The sequence below is a fragment of the Hippocampus guttulatus genome, chromosome 3 (assembly GCF_054856545.1).
Source record: "Hippocampus guttulatus isolate MCC_2025c chromosome 3, RoL_Hgut_1.0, whole genome shotgun sequence".
NCBI lineage: Eukaryota > Metazoa > Chordata > Actinopteri > Syngnathiformes > Syngnathidae > Hippocampus > Hippocampus guttulatus.
This window is the reverse complement of record NC_141263.1, coordinates 19,371,292-19,386,679: the sequence shown is the minus strand read 5'-3', so window position 1 is coordinate 19,386,679 and position 15,388 is coordinate 19,371,292. Positions and strand designations below refer to the sequence as shown.

General features: G+C 42.4%; 1 protein-coding gene across 1 annotated transcript in view; it reads right to left on the bottom strand.

The window, feature by feature from the left end:
- Positions 1 to 15,388, bottom strand: part of LOC147207779 (talin-2) — an 80,006-nt gene that overhangs the window by 21,517 nt on the left and 43,101 nt on the right. The window contains exons 14-35 of the mRNA XM_086107299.1: positions 14,773 to 14,953; positions 13,614 to 13,727; positions 13,387 to 13,495; positions 13,091 to 13,299; positions 11,703 to 11,801; positions 10,160 to 10,327; positions 9,945 to 10,079; positions 8,991 to 9,150; positions 8,709 to 8,875; positions 6,396 to 6,524; positions 6,059 to 6,172; positions 5,375 to 5,488; positions 4,524 to 4,658; positions 3,964 to 4,092; positions 3,775 to 3,877; positions 3,119 to 3,327; positions 2,304 to 2,423; positions 1,984 to 2,181; positions 1,673 to 1,812; positions 623 to 716; positions 252 to 341; positions 34 to 156 (exon numbers count right to left, since the gene is read on the bottom strand). Of these exons, the coding sequence (XP_085963425.1) occupies positions 34 to 156; positions 252 to 341; positions 623 to 716; positions 1,673 to 1,812; positions 1,984 to 2,181; positions 2,304 to 2,423; positions 3,119 to 3,327; positions 3,775 to 3,877; positions 3,964 to 4,092; positions 4,524 to 4,658; positions 5,375 to 5,488; positions 6,059 to 6,172; positions 6,396 to 6,524; positions 8,709 to 8,875; positions 8,991 to 9,150; positions 9,945 to 10,079; positions 10,160 to 10,327; positions 11,703 to 11,801; positions 13,091 to 13,299; positions 13,387 to 13,495; positions 13,614 to 13,727; positions 14,773 to 14,953 (3,040 nt within the window). The remainder of the gene's footprint in view (positions 1 to 33; positions 157 to 251; positions 342 to 622; positions 717 to 1,672; positions 1,813 to 1,983; positions 2,182 to 2,303; positions 2,424 to 3,118; positions 3,328 to 3,774; positions 3,878 to 3,963; positions 4,093 to 4,523; positions 4,659 to 5,374; positions 5,489 to 6,058; positions 6,173 to 6,395; positions 6,525 to 8,708; positions 8,876 to 8,990; positions 9,151 to 9,944; positions 10,080 to 10,159; positions 10,328 to 11,702; positions 11,802 to 13,090; positions 13,300 to 13,386; positions 13,496 to 13,613; positions 13,728 to 14,772; positions 14,954 to 15,388) is intronic.

Below are 15,388 nucleotides of genomic sequence, written 5' to 3'. Positions count from 1 at the left end.
ATGAATCAATGACGTTGGGGGATTTGTATGTACTTGTCCGGCAGCTTCAGTGAGCCCACACAGGGCCTTGGATGCAAATCTGACGCAGTCTCCAAATGACATCACATCTCCCGTCTTGCAGTTCTGGGAAATTCCCGCCATTGACTCTCCCAAGACCTTGACAGACCACCATGAATGAAAAGAGAGAAGTAACGGCTTGTTAAGAAATGAGGGATGTTTTAGCTCCCAGCTGGTGGACCTGGAAGGCCTACCTTGGAATTTTCCATGACACTCTCGATGCAGTCAAAGTAGGAGAGGTCATTGATGGGTTCATTGGGGTTGTCCAGCATTCCTCTGACGGCCTGGAAGGATTTAATCAATTTCTTTTATGCAGAGGTATAACATTGGAACGTGTTTGCCTTTAACACAAAACCCACTGAAACAACAATATTATCAGCAGCGTGACAAAACATCTTACTTCTGATATCCATCAAAAATAAATAGGCTTTTTATTTTAACAAATATACAGAACAATATTCACTGACGGTGTCAAGCTAAAATTTTCTGAACAGTGGTGGCAAACCCAAGCCAAGTCATACTCCTCAAACCTGTTGCATAACGATTAAAAACGAGCACGGTTTACCTCGAGCTCTCTCAGAGCATTATCACACTCCTTCTGGCCGGGCGCCTGCTGAGTGCACAGCGTGATCAGCTGGTTGATGCTGTCAGTTACAGCTCTGAAACGAGAAACAGAATATTATACCGTAAAAGCAGTCTTTCTCAAGCTTTTTATGCCCAGTGCCACCTAAAAAAAAAAATACTCAGCTCTCCCAAAAACCACTAGAATGACCAACGGGAAAATATCGTAGGCCTAAGTGTTTAGAAAAATATTTTTAGCCACTGTAATATTCTGGATGGTTTCATAACTCTGGCTGACATTTAAAAAAAATTTTTTTAATTAAAGTTGCGAGTCAACGTTTCGCGATTTTTTTTTGGTGCCGATTCCAATCTGCCCTTTTTTTTAAAATCTAGTAAGGCAGGTTAAGAATATGGTCATATATTTTGTCAGGTTTATGAATTAAGTTTTGGGCTCAGCGACACGTGGAATTTATTTCTGAAATGCCATCGCTAAATTACAATGCATGGTAAAATCCTTCTATAGGTCAAATTTTGGAAATATATATATATATATATATATATATATATATATATATAAAACAAAAAAGACATTTTTATATCAGTGTCCATATACATTTAGGGACACATAATGCCATCTGAAGTTAAAATTTGCAGTTGACTAATAGATTTAAATACAGCAAAAATAAGGACAAATAAGGATTCAATAAAAATGAATTGCCCAAAAACGTTACAATACAAAATACAAGTGTTTGAAAGAAAACATTTCCTTAAAAAGGAAATGCAAATGTATATCTTTAAAGTACGAGAACTATTTTGAAGTGCACTGAATTTAAAAAAAACAAAAAAACAACAACAGCAACAGAACATAGGCCAATTTAAGATTCAAGAAAATATAATTCAGTGATTCTTTTTCATACAGCTAGAGGGAGCCCTCATGATAGATAGACTCCCTCTCATGGTATGTGATACAGTTTGAAAAAAAATCACTGTTCTGAAGGGAAGGACACTTCTGGGGACAATTGACATCAGTGCATATAACACATTACTGTGGCACCTTGCAGCGGCCGCTAGCAGGTTCTTGGCATTCGCTGCAGCGGGATCCACTGACAGGCTCTTGGCAGCCAGCAGCAGTTTGCTGGAGGCCATGGAGATGTTCTTCAGGTTACTGATCACCTGCACTTGGTCATCCCTCTTCTGGGATGATGAGCCGCATGACACAAAATAACAAGACATGCAAATTACTTTTGAGAAAAAAACATTACTGTAGATCACGTGTCAAAGTCAAGACCGGGGGGCCAGATCTGGCCCGCCATATCATTTTATGCGGCCCGTTCAACACTGGAAAAAAATAAGATGGAGAAGGACCTGAGTGTGCCCTGCCATCTCGATGCCAGCGTCCAGGAACTCGTCAAAGTCTTCACTGAACTTCCCCGACGCCACCGCCAGCTGGCTGCTGGAGCCCCTTGAGGCGTGAACCACTTCACCCGCAGACTGGTTGAGGTCGGCCGCCGTCTGGTTGAGTTCACTCTGCGCCTCCTGAAACGTCTTGGAGGCTGGTGGGATCTAAAAAGCAAAGTAAGACTTCCTGCACTGTTTTTTTTCCCAAGCGTTTATTAACTCCCTATGCTTATGAATTTTTTTGTTTGTTTGTTTGTTTTTTGCGAGGGAGGCTTCGTTCAACCCACATTTTCAATGAGAAGCTTCTTGCTGGCCTCTCCGATGCTCTTGAGAGCCATGTCCACGTCCTTCTGACCAGGCAGACAGTTGACGCAGTTGTTCAGTGAATGAGACACGGCCTTGGCCACCTGCAGGTTCAAGGATGACCGACGGAACATTAAAAAACTAATCCCAAGCGTGATGATCTATAATACAAAACGCTATTGCATTAACAAGCAGCACCACCTTGGTGTTTATCGCTACCCAGAGTATTAATTAAGTTGGGAAAATGAGATGGCGAGGCATAAATCATTGAGAATGTTTTGCTGATAAAATATGACACCTGCTTAATTACGACGCTTTCCCTTGGCTAATACGACAGATGTTGAGCTGCTTACTTTCTTCTCCTGCACGTAAATATTTACCAGAAAGACTCAATTATCAGGCGATTGCAGGTGGAAGGAAGTTTCATCACTTTTATATATATATATATATATATACTGTATATATACTGTATGTATATATATTCATTGTTGTATGTATATTTCAAAATGTATTTGAGAAAAATCGGATGCATGCCCATGTTCTAGGCAGATACTTAAATCTACCGACTTCAATTCGGGTGCCAAAACAGTGTTATCGGGACATCCCTGGTATAAAGATAGTCTTATTTTAGTATTTGATACAGTTCTGGATCTGAGCGTATTCTGTGCAGAAAAAAGATCAGCTGCACAACAGATGACACAAGATACATTTTACAAACAAATTATGTTTGGCAACCTTTAAAAGTCAGAAAGAAATGTGCCCAAAGTCCAAATTCATATTAAATGCTCTCAGATCTCACCTGAGCCAACCTCTGCTGGCTCTCAGCATCTCCGGGACAAGCAAGTGCTTCCTTGGCCTCGTGGATGAGAAGCGCCGAGCCATCCATGACGTCGCGGGCCGAGTCCAGCATGGCGGCGGCGGCTTTGGGATCGGTGGTGGATGCGGCTACTCCGCGGGCCGCCTGGGCCAGCGTCTTCAAGGCCTGTGCTGTCTCCCTGGCTGCTATGCCTGCCGTATCAGTTATTGTGAGCATCAGTATAATGCATGAAATGCGTTATTCGAAGTAGAGCTGGGGGATTAAGTGATGTTATCAATTAAATTATTTAGCAGGCTGATTTTTTTTGTCCTTTATTTTTTTCAATTGATTTATTTTTTGCATATATATACAGTATATATATATATATATATATATATATATATATATATATATGTGTGTGTGTGTATATTTTTTTTCTCCCATAGAGTATACGCTTTGAGAATAAAACAAACAAAGCTTTTTTTGTTTTGATTTAAAATAAAGCAAACATAAAGGAAAATAAAACAAAAAGCAAATCTTGATTTCAAGCCTGTATTTATAATTGTCTTTTTCTGTAATCAATGGGAGGAAAAAAAAAATCCAAGATTCTATTTAAAAGCCATATCAGCTGTTCTGTATACTTCATTCACAGTCCCTACCTGTGTAGTGTTCATTGCCTTGTGCAGCACAGGTAAGTAGCTGAGCCATGGAGGACCCGACTGACTTGGAGGTGCTGCCCAATTCCTGAGCGCACTTCTCCAACTAAAGAACCATTCAAGAAAACGCAGCCTTAATTCGAACTTCAATTGCAATTTCTTATTTTCATGTGTAAGCTGACTTTTTCTTACCGATTCTCCCGGCAGCGGTTTCAGCTGTGCATTACCGGCAGCCAGCCTGGCGTCCTGCAACTCACTTTTCAGCGTTTGGATGGCGGTGAGTGCGGAGTCGATCTCCATGGGGCCACAAGCTTCATGAGCCTAGAAAAAAAATGCAAATAGGTTTAAAAAAAAGTATATTAAGTGTACATATGGTCCGACATCAACCAAGGTAAGCAACCTAGCAGGAAAAACGCAGTACTTTAATTGTTCACAGTTGTCTGATGTGTTTTCCTCAAGGGTTCCAGTTCTTAATTTTCAATTTATGTTCCTACCAAAATGTTATAAGTTACATCGACATCAACCATCACGTACAACTAAAGCACAATTATGTTTCTCCGTCTGCGATACCGCTAAGCTCTTGTTTTTATCTGATGAAGTCATTTGTCGCTTGGCACACTTAAGCAGCGAAGCAAATCAACTCATAAAAAAGCAATTCAGAAACGATGAGACACGCTTATATTTAAATACTTTCACAACGGAACTACTGCTCTGTATCAACTACAAAATACAAATAAAAGTTTGACTTCTACCTTCTGTGCAGCTGTCCTCAGCTCGGCCAGGCAAGTGGCCAGGTTCTTGGCACACTGACCCAGTTGCATGGCTGCAGCCTGATCCGTCACCGTGGGAACCGATGACTTTGCGGAGGTCACCATCTTACTACCCGGCTGTGTAGCGCGTGGAACATAAATAGTTCTATTAAATCTGCTTCGTAAAGCAAAACTCCATAAAATTTATGACAAAACGTATTTCCTCAAATAATGCCCGTCCCGAATACGCAAGAAAAAAAGACACAAACGCCTCAAATAGAAAAAGTGGGGAGTGACTGTCCCTACTCAATTTCTTAGATGGTCTTGCACACATTTGGACGTTAAAGAGTAACCGATCCTATTTGAACTCTTTTGCTAAGCAAAACAGCAGCACCTACATGGGCACGTAAACAGGCTCAGATATGGAGACGCTTTCTCAAATGATGATTTGTGGTTCCACTATAATGTTGCGTACATCTACGTTTACGTTCTGGAAAACTACAGAACATTAATTGCACCCAGACTGCCTTGTTCTACTTTATTTCAGTCCCTTTGTCACGTGACATCCATTGTAATACACCGGTAACATTGTGTAATAGCCCCCCCCCCCCCCCCCCCCACCGGCTACCGTTTGTTTAAGTAGAACAGTTGAATCAATGAGATCATGTCGTAACAGCACCAGAGTTTAAAAAATAGGTTGTGGGTCCATTTTTAAATTGTGGAATAATGGTTATATAAATATACTTTGTTCAGCCTCATTCCCAAAGTAGTCGTGACAATTCTGGGGCATCAAGTTTCAATATCCCCTTACCATAAGCACGCGCGTGTAAGTGTGAGAGTGTTATGGGTTGCACCTGTAGGAAGTTCTGGCTGGCAATGATGAGGGCAAGTTGTGCACTGATGTCATCCGGTTTGGCCTGACTGCTGCGCACCCCCTGGACCAGTTGAGGGATGTGGTCAGCCACCGCCTAAATCGCGCACACACACACACACACACACACACACACACACACACACACACACGCACAGCAGTCATTGGTTAATTTTGAATTGTCTCACAATGGTATCAATTGGATTTTGTTGGGTGTTTGCTACATCTCAAAGTAATTGGAGCAGGAAATAGATTTTTCGTGCTCGCTACCATCGGGCATGACTTGAGTGCTGACAGAGCGGGCTGCGAAAGTCATCAAAACAGGAAGTTCGACAAGATTTGGTGATTATACTAAAATAAGGAGGGGCAAGGCATTGTGATCTTGTACAGTAAGAGAGGAGAAAATGTACAGAGCAAACACATTTAGGTCTCCTAATGAACAATATCTGTGCAACATTCAGATTAAAAAAAACAAAACACTGTGGAATAGTGGACCTGAAAGTACATAATCAGTCTACTAACATGAGATAATATCGGCATTCTGAAATTAGATAATTCCCCACACAGCACACCTCATGACAAACAAATGTGCTGCTGCACACTAGTTGGGATTTAATTTATACATTTAATAATTTTTACATTCAATAAATAAACTAATCACGCTCACCTTGCAGCTCTGAACCAATTGCTGGTGGGCGGCTGTGTTCTTGTTGGAGGCGGCGGCATTCTGAGCGGCGGCGATGGTTTGCGTGGCAGCCGCTGCACCTTGCTTGGCAGCATTCTGAAGCACAAAACACACACACGCACACACACACCAAATCACATTTTTTCTGAGTTGATGTCAACTTAGAAATCGCAAATGTGTGAAAGAAAGTGACGTAAAATGATAGATTGCAGACTGGGCCTTTCAAGAAAATGCAAGCTGAAAGTGACCATTTCTGTTTTTTTTTTTTAAATCCCAAGCCATCTCTGCCCGCTTAGCCCTCAATCTGATCCCTGCAGACCTCGAGTCTGTTGAGCAGCTTCTTCTTGATGGCGTTCTGAGCAGCAGCGTTCGTCGCCACTCGAAGACCCTCAGCAGCCTCCCTCAGTCGCTGCTGCTGATCTTCGTTCTCGGGATAGGCCGCTGCACCCTGAGGGAACGCACACCCGCATGAACAAGCACACACACACACATACCCGTACACCGGCACACAGCATCTACCCAAAAGCCAAGTGGCATTTTAGTAACTTGAATTCCTGGACCAAAAAAGGGGTCTTCCAGATTGTCTGAGTCCAAATCATTGGGCCTCACTTGTCCTTGTATGAACAAAAGTGTTGGGTCGCAATCCATCCAGTTTCTGCATCACTTATCCTCATAAGGTTAGCAATTTATTATCGAGGGGCCGGGCTAGAAACAGTCGCGCCAAAATCTCCTTCATTGAGCTAATGAAGACATTGTGGACAAATAAAACGGCTAAATTAAAGAACTTTACGTGGCCCAGACTAAATAAATAAAGACAAAATAACAGACACACACACAATTTCATGGAGAAAGTCTTTAACCTTCCAATATAATGGGCCAGCTGTGAATATTATGTCTACAAAGTGACTGCGCTGTTGATAAATTTCTTTTGAGACCAGTCGAGTGTACTGTATTGCTGCCTTCTGCTTGTTGACGGTGATTTAACACAACAGGTCATTTGCATAATTATCAAAGCCTGCTAATTCCAGAGGGACGAATGACGACATGACTTCCATGAGCGGGCCAACACTAACAAGCTTTTCAAGTCCCAGCCACTGTCTGCTATGACAATACAACATGGAGAAATGGATTGAGGGAGTAGGGGTGGGGGGAATCAACCAATAAGCAGTGTCCAGAAGTCTTGAATCTTATCAGTGCATCAGTCGCCATGACAACAGTGCCCAAATAAGGTCTAGGAGGAATATGTAAAGAGGCAACTTGTGGTAAATTAAGGCTTAAGTCAAAGTAAATAGCTGGAGGGCGTCTGTTCATTGTCACGGTGGAAAGTGGGGAGCTATTCATAGAGTTTGATCCAGTTGACAGATGAATTAATTTCATAAATGACTCACGCTTTGTCTTATTGTAGTATGTTAACGCTTCATAAGTGTCATGTCGTACGTTACACTAAGATTCTGAGTCGGCGTATTATTAGTTGCGACACCTTTAGGCTTCAGATGATTCAAGGGAGGAATGGGTACTAAGTGTGGTGTGACAGTGATTTGTTCGGGGTTACACCGGCTAAATTTGGATCAAACAGCAAGTGAGCTGCATTAAGCCGCACTTGGAATCGCAGTGACTTAACATTCATGCACGTCAGGGCCAACTTCCAGTTTGGGGATGTTTTCGGTGCTTTGATCATGATCCAGACCCAAATGAGTGGAGCCAAAGTGAAACAATGAGCATAGGCAGAGTTTTGTTTTATGTAATCCTCTACAGACTTCATTAAAATGTCAAACTAAAAGCACAGCTCAGTGTCACGTCAGATGTTTTTAACTCCAGTTTACAGAAAGAATGACTTTAGAGGATAAGTCAATGCTCACTCACTGCCCACTTCATAGGATTTAATATGAGAGAATTATCAAAATTGCTTCATTTTGGTAGAGGTAATTAACTCATTCGGTACCAGCCAATTCTGGATCAAGTCTGAAAAGACGTTTAAAACGTCTTTGGGAGTGAATGAGTTAATGAAACAACAACGTTGACAGTGATATAGAATGTATTGCATCACACACAGCTTTCGTTAATAGAGTTCTGAAATTATGCAATGTTGTTGGATGACAGGACTGGGCAAGTGTCATGAGGAAATGTGCATTATTTTCTTTCCAGACACTTATTAAATTGCCTGATCTTTTGCGGTTCAATGTTGGCAACAAAGTGTATGCAGGAAAGTGGTTAAGAGTGCACTCTCATGTGTTGTTTTGTGTTGAGAGGGAAGAAATTTCATCTGTGCTGTATGTTTTACATACAGTACATTTAACAATAAAGTTTATCCAATCCAATCCAATCCAATATGTTCCATTTCAACACCGTTCCAGCCAGGCTTACATTAAAAAAATGTACTTGATCACCCAAGCACTAGCTTAATTCACAATGTTATGTCAAAGCTTTTATGGACAGTCTCCAAGGTTCAGTTTTGGCAAAACTCGAAAATTTGTGATTCGCAGTTGTGCTATTCAATGTATTTTTATCATAGATGTTAATTTTGATTCACAAACTGAAATTTTAAACTGCTCATTTCAAGTGTTGTAGTACTAGTGGGAGTACGGTAGTTGAATGGCCAGTGGTTAATGCTGAGAGAGACTGAAGTAACTACCTTGGCCGCTTCCACCATCCTGGCAGTGGCATCGGCCAACAATTTAGCCGCCGCCAGCAACTTTTTGGAGTTGTCCAGGTCCACCTCGGCTTCGGCGTCCGACCTCATTGCGTTCACCAGGTCCGAGGTGGCCTGGGCTAGCACCCGGGCCTGACGGACCATCTCTCCTGTCAAGAGGGCAGCAGAAGACACGAATTACCATGGGAAGATCATTTTACTGAAGTAATTTAATCGCAAAATGTGGGCGCCATGATAAAAACTTGTTTTGGATTTCGGAGTGACCTGCGTCTCCCATGGAGGTGAAGATGCTCTCAGTGACGGTCATGATGGTGTCAGTGGCTTGGTCGTAGCGACCGATGGGCTCTCCTCTGGAAGTGTACTGGCGGACGTGTTGCAGCAAATCTTCCAGAGCTTGACTCACCACGCTGGCTGCCGCGCTCACCTATCAAACATGACGGGAACTTCTCATGAGACTCGTTTTGATCACTCTAACCAATTCCCCCAATCGGTGTTTTAGAAATACTACCAAGTGACCATGAACACAACAATGAATAGATGGCAACCATCTAACCATCTCAGTCGGAGGAAAAGGGCTTCAGAGATCCATTCAAAGGAAACATTATGTCAAATCTCAAATACGCAATCCATTAGTACCTAATCTATTGTCAGTGAAATACAGTATTTACATTCCTGCCAAATGTATAATATGGATACGGACCTGGATTCAATTAATTTTGATATTACAGCTTCTGACATAGCATAGATCAGGGATGAGCAATTTAAATGATGGAGGAGCCCAGCATTTTTCATCAGCGCTACAAGTAGGGCGACATAGGAGCACGCGCTTCCTTACCTGGTGGACGACAAAAATGCCAATTTAAATATGGACAAAAAAAAGTTTGCTTTTTTTTTTTTTGAACCAATGCACATTGACGGTGTATTTTTTTGCTACTATGTTTGTCCTGCATGTCATTTCAAATCCGCAAAAATATTTGTTCTACTCACATTGTAATACTGCATAGGCAGTATAAGACCCAGCCTAACTAAGCAACCTCCCCACAGGAAGGCCCGAAGCCGGAATCGAACCCTGCACCTATTCACTGTGAGGTGGACATGCTAACCGTGCCGCGTTTAGTGTGCGGATGCACACCAAAATGTTATGCTAACAACTGAGATACTAAACGGCCATAAAAAAAGAAGACAACGGACACCTTGGCAAAGGTAATAACAACCGACCTGTTTGAGGAGTTCTCCGTCCTCTGTGGCCGAGAGGCAAGCCTGGACGCAGCTCTCCACAGAGCGGTCTACAAGCTTCCCGGCTTCGATGAGCTGCTCCTGGCAAACCGGGGAGCTGATCGTGGGACTCACCACCTACAAGCACATGAAAGGAAATGTCATGATGATAAGGAGAGATGAACACTTGACAAGGTTTATTCCGTTCGATGCAGTACCTTGGCACACGCTACCAGTTGCGAGGTGGACAGGGCACACTGAGTGGCAGCGGCAATGACTCGGTTCTGAAGAACCGTGTCCTCTGCGACCTGGGCCACATTCTTTGCCTTCAGGACCAACATGGCGGCGGCATTGGCCACCGCCTTGGCCAAGTTCATGAGGACATCCTGCACAAGGATGCAAAACCAAAAGAATCATTCACTCGATTTGAAAATGTAACGCATTTCTTGGATGGAGGGAATGCGCAGGTGCAAAAAGTTCTCAAATTTCCACACACACACACACACACACACACACACACACACACACACACACACACACACACACACACACACATGACTACATCATCCAAAAGGGGCGATATTAAAGTTTACATGTCAATGTCGCATACCTGTCAACTCATACGGTTTAGCCATAGTTCATACGGATTTTGTGGTGAATCTTACGTATATGGCCGTATCGCACAAATCATACGGATTCTGAAAATTTCCGGGGTTTTTTTCACCAACTCCAAATGATTTGGAGTTGGTGAAAAAAAGTAACACAGGAATACAACTCTGACCACAGTAATGCCACTAAGTAGAATGATGATTAGACATTAACCAGACATTGTATTATGGAGAGCTACAATAAATATCATTGAAAATTTCGTGGGTTTTTTTCTGCCGTTATTTTGACATATAAAATGCTTTGGTATGTTATAAGGATTTTTTGCTCTTTATAAGGATTTTTTTGGTAGTTTATACAGGTTGGCACTCCGAAAAGTTGACAGGTATGATGTCATGCACGAACTCTAGTGAGCCTAATTTCTGTTTACGCACGCCAAACATGGCGTACTGCCCTGATTTTGATGCAAAAGAGCGATGCAGCGAGGATTGGCCATGAAACGCTACGTTCCAACCCACAATAGCACACAAAGGTGAAAACGCACCATTAAGCCCAATTATAATGGTGCAAAGTGTAGCATAATACCAAAAGACAGAAAATCCGCCCGCAAGCACAGTCAGACAGCACTTTCGTTTATGTTGTCAAAATTGTTTTATGTTGTTACTGTTCCAATCTGAAATCTTTCACTGAAATTGCAAAAAGCTATTAAAATTAATTGGTTGCCCTTGCATGTCCGCAACTATGACTTTTTCTTCCTTTTTTTTTTTAAAGCTCAACTATTTTTGCTCCCACAGCTCTTCATAACAAGCTTTTCTGAAAATTTGGGGAATTATATTGGTGTGTTTTGGTGAAAAACAACATTGTGAGGGGAAACTGCTTTGTATGGGATCGTAATGCATACTGTTAACTGATTATATGAAACAATTTATGTTTTTGCATGTGGTTTTTGATCAACTAAATTGATATTTAAAGTGTAATATTCATGAATAATTCATATTGTACATTATCAGCCGACATGTTTTTCCTTTTCTGTAATATGATTGGTGGACGGCCTCGGAATGCTTGAATACTTTTTTCAAAATAGTCATAATAGCTGAAGGTGTAGACACAGCTTGAAGTGCACCATTTTGACAAGTAAATGAGCACCACGGTTACCTGGAACCTCTCATCTGTTTCGTTCTCTCCAATCTGACGGAGGAGGTCTCCACTGGCTTGGCCGATGCTGCCTGCTGCTGTCAGCACCGTCTGTCTGGGCTAAAACACACATACGCGCGCACATACTGCTTGAAAAAGGGCTCCTCCTGAATCTGTTTGAGGTATTTCACATTGCCTCAATTCTGCATTTCAAAATATTACAACATGAAAGAGCATCTCTAATTCTCCACCATCCTTCGACACACACACACACACACACACAAGTACCGACAGTAAAGGGACTGATAAGGGCTATGCATTTTTATGAGCTGACATATGTTTCTCCTAATGCAGGAGAAACAAACAACTGCAGGAGAAACAAACAACTTTGAACAAATGTCAGGAAGATCGTTACAGTCCTGCAGCACAAGTCCATAAACTCCATTATACATTAGTACGCGAGTCAACAGGCCACTTGCTGTCTCCCATTTAAGACTGAAAATGCCTTGCAGCCAGCGTCACATCAGTCACAAGTCTTTATGCAGTCAGCACAACATACATGCACTTTTAATAAAATGTCAAGACAGAGTCGTATTACTCATAGATTGCACATTTCATTCCGGACCTCTACGCGCGTAGTTAATTTGGGCACAACAAAGAAAAGTAATTATATAGAAAGCCCCGTGTGTCACCAGAACAAATAAATAAATAATCATAAAAATTAAATAAAAAAAGAAAACACCTTGCTTGTTACCTTGTCCTAATTTAAAGTCTATTCAAATAAACTGCCATTTTAACCTCTAAAATATGACGCTAGATTTAAAAAAAAAACAAATAAATAAATAAGCTGCATTTGTCATTTTGCTATTCTTGTTTTAGTTTAAAAGGTGAGGAATATAACACTCATTGAAGAGAAAGGATTGGGTACATTCAACCATTTGAAATGCCAATCTTAAATAATTGTTTAATAATAATAAAAAAATAAGAATAAACCATACATATCAAGTATAGAATAGACAATATATATTTTAAAATCATTAACAATATTTAAATAATATTTCTATTCAAAATAAAAACTAAAAATGTGCAATGAACAACTGTACATTGTTCATGTGGGGGGGGGGTTAGGGGAGGGATGGCAATACTGTAATTATGAAGTGATGTATTTTTGGGGGTCTGTGATACAATTTACAAATCAATCGCTCATGGAGTTTGCCTAATCCTTGCAAGCCCCAAACCCAATGTGGGGAAAAAAATAAATAAAGATTTAACAGCTTCATTCTTTGTCCATATGACACCCACACACACATTTCAGTGATACTCATCCTGCCTATTTTTAAACATTACAAACAGATGTCTCCTTTAAGTCACAGCAAATAAACCTGCCATTAACGAGTGATTCCCCTCACCTCTCCGGAGGCTGGCTCCACGGCTTTGAGCAGGTCAGACACGGCTCCCGCTAGTGTCCTGGCAGCCTTCATCAGGTCGTTGCCGCTGCCCACCTCGTCTTCCATGAGAGCCGCCAGCAGCTTAACGCCCTTTGACATCTCGGTCAGGTTGGAAGAGATGGTGGTGATGGCGCAGCCCACTGCCGTGTAGTCCGTGTCAGTCGGGTCACCTAGTGGGGAGAAATGATTCAAAAAGTGACATTTTGAAGAAATTACAGAGACAAGAAAAAAACCCGAACATGGTGGTGGCTACTGACCAGCAGTGAGGTTGACGACGGAAGCGGTTCCTGCAGTGATGGCGTCAACCTGAGAGTGAATCTCGTGTTTGGATTCGTCCATCTTGTTCTGGATCCAAACCTTGGAGGCCTGCACACAACATGAGACGTGTGCGGATTAAATGTATTCATAAGATACACAGTACAGGGTCATTGAAAAGTAAGTACTTTTGTCCATAGAGTGTACATGATCGAAACACAGTAAATACCATGTCCTGTCCTAATGGAGGCAGATCGTCGACCTCCCCAAGGTCAATCTGGGCCTTCTGCACGGCCTGCATACTGGTGTTAATGGTTCCCATTAGAGCTTGCTGGGCTGAACTCTGCAAAGGAAAACAGAAGATCTTTGAGTAAAATTTCCAATGGTAACAGAGTAACTCCTTTCCTTCAAGTAGGACCCGAACCATTTTAGGACTCTTCCATTTCATCATTAAAATCATCAAAACATTCATGTTGACAGTGAACCCTTAGATTACATCAAGCAAGTTAGACAGCAGTATTTAGCTGGTCTGGTGGAGCACTGTATTAAGTCATGACAGGCTGATTTAAAAAAAAAAATTAGCCACCGGCCCCTTACCGTATTTTCCGCACTATAAGGCGCACCTAAAAGCCTTCCATTTTCTTAAAAAGCTCACAGCACGCCTTAAAATCCTATGCGCCTTGTGTATGGTCATTACGGTAATATATCAACCCCAAAATGGCTCCTTGCTAAATGCATGCTGACAACACAGAGTTCAAACTTAAGGCGATCGGTTACGCAGTTGAACACGGAAATAGAGCAGCGGCAAGAGAGTTCAGCGTTAACGAGTCAATGTTATAACTTGCTGTTGGTTAAGTGAACTGTGTCGCTGCTTTATTCAATACGTTTTACTGACATCTGATCGTTCTGTAGCAACGCCACTCACAGCTGTCGTTTGTTCAAAGCTTCTTTGATCTGTGACGTGGTTGCGTCCGCGCTGATCGGTCGAACCACGTGCGTACGTGCTGGCGCTCACGCGCGCACAGCGGAGAGCGGCGGACTATGGACTGCTGAGGCGCGCTTCACTCGAGTGGCGTTGCTACAGTTCTGTTGGTATTTCCTTGAGCGTAGCGCCATCTAGTGGATGCATTGTAGATTGCGTCTTATAGTGTGGTGCGTCCAATATAGGAAATAGTGACAAAATTGGCCACTCATTGAAGGCGCACCTCATATAGCGCCATCGAGTGGATGCATTGTAGATTGCGTCTTATAGTGTGGTGCGTCCAATATATGAAAAAAATTGGCCATTCATTGAAGGTGCACCTCATAATGCAGTGCGCCTTTTAGTGTGGAAAATACGGTTAGTAAAATTTTCAGTTGAATCATTCTGTGAGCCAGCATAGCCTTACCAACGGTGGCATGTGTCCACGATGCATCTGACCCATGGTGATCTGCTGCTGAGGAGACGGCATGGAGCCCACGCTGAGCGACTCGGTGCCGATGGAGCCGGATCGGATCACTCCGGGCAGCGCCACGGAGCCGTGTTCCGCCCGGCCCACGCGGTTAAACTGCTGTTGGAGGATGGTGGACCTGAAGGCGCGACCGAGCAGCATTACTTAGTGACACACAACAAAACAGAAGAAAGATGAGATCGCCTCGACAGGAAACTGAGATGAGGCCGGCAAAATGAGTCCGTCGTCTAATCAGGAAATGTGTGGATCGAGCCTTCGCTTTTCCAGTGCGACAAAATTTCCTCGAGAGATTATCTCCCAGGATAAAGTCCAGAGGAGGAAGCGCTACTGTGGTGAAATGAAGTCCTGGAGGAGAGACGTGTGAACTGTGTTGGTATGGATGAGGAAATTGGGGGGGGGGGGGGGGGGGGGGGCCCGGTGCAATATGTTGTTTTTGTTAAGACTATGATGTAATAACATTGCGTTATTGTAATAACACCATCATATCGCAACTGATAAGAATAGACTGTCGCTCAAGCTTCTGCGTATTAGTTATTCTTCAAGATTAAAGAGG